General features: G+C 25.6%; 1 protein-coding gene across 1 annotated transcript; it reads right to left on the bottom strand.

Moving 5' to 3' along the window:
• Positions 1 to 134: 134 nt before the first annotated feature.
• Positions 135 to 1,450, bottom strand: LOAG_15579 (NADH dehydrogenase subunit 5). Its single transcript, XM_003151069.2, has one exon. It carries the CDS (start codon positions 1,304 to 1,306, stop codon positions 437 to 439), a length of 870 nt encoding a protein of 289 aa, XP_003151117.1. The 5' UTR covers positions 1,307 to 1,450; the 3' UTR covers positions 135 to 436.

Consider the following 1,450-nt stretch of genomic DNA (forward strand, 5'->3'; position numbering starts at 1 on the left):
GAAGAACTAAAAAAAAAACCTATCAATAATATCAAATCTTTTAATACGAAAATTAAAAATAATAAAACTTATACTAATACTACTAAAAACAAACTAAAAAAACGACAAAAAAATAATAATAAAAAAAAAAAACCATCAAAACACCAAAATGATAATAACCACGAAACAAAGAAAACAAAACAAAAGAAAAAAAACGAAAAACTCCAAAAAAAAAATAATTAATACCTAAAATAGCAAAATCAAAATAAAAAAAATTAGGAATTAACTTATAAATAAAACGAGCATAATGATCCATAAAAAACTTACCCTTAAATTCAACCAAAAAATAACGAAAAAAATAATTCAAAAAACAAAAAATAAAAAACAAATAAAAATAAACCACCAAAAACTCAACACGATTAAAAGCTAAAGACATAGGTATTAAACCAACCAACCATCAAAAAGTAAAAACTACAGAAAAAAAAACTAATAAAAAACAAGAAAAATAAAACAACTTACTAGAAAAACCAACATAATCAAAAGCGGAAACACCAACACGAAACAAATACAACATACGATAACAATAACAAAAAGTTAAAAAAACACCAAAAAAATAAAAAATAACTAAAAACAATCCAAAAGAATCATAATAAAAACGAGATATAAAATACTCCTTACTACAACAACCACTAGTAAACAACAAACCACACAAACAAATCACAGAAATAAAAATCTGCAACTGAACCAAAACAGGAGCACAAAAACTAAAAAAAGAATAACCACGATAATCCTGTTGACCAGAATTAATAAAAATTAAATAACCCATCTGCATAAACAATAACCTCTTAAAAAAAGAATGACTAATCATATGGACAAAAGACAAATAATGTAAACCACTACCAATAGCCAAAAAACAAAAACCAATTTGAGACATAGTTCTTAAAGCCACAATCTTCTTAGCATCCTCCTCAACTAAAGCACAAAAACCAGAAAAAAACATAGTAAAAAAACCAACATAAAAAACAAAAGACAATAAATCAGAACTCATACTAACAAAAACATAACAATCCATTAATATTACCCCAGCAGTAACCAAAGTTCTACTATGAACCAAACAACTAACAGGAGTAGGAGCAGCCATAGCTTTAGGTAACCAACTACCAAAAGGATATTGCCCCCCTTTAATAAAAGAAGAAAAAACCAACATAAAAACCAACAAAGAACTAAAAAACTGATAAGAAAAAGAACCAACAGAAAACAAAATTAAACCATTAAAAAACAAAAAAATGCAAAAATCACCAATACGATTAGTAAAAATAGTACTCATAGCGCCTCTACGAGAAACAACATTATTATAATACAAAACTAAAAAAAAACTACTAACACCCAAAAAATCCCAAAAAATCAAAACTAAAATAACACTACCACTAAAACAAAATTAAACCACTTATCCCTTAAAAACAAACAAAAA

Source organism: Loa loa (assembly GCF_000183805.2).
Source record: "Loa loa unplaced genomic scaffold supercont3.769, whole genome shotgun sequence".
NCBI lineage: Eukaryota > Metazoa > Nematoda > Chromadorea > Rhabditida > Onchocercidae > Loa > Loa loa.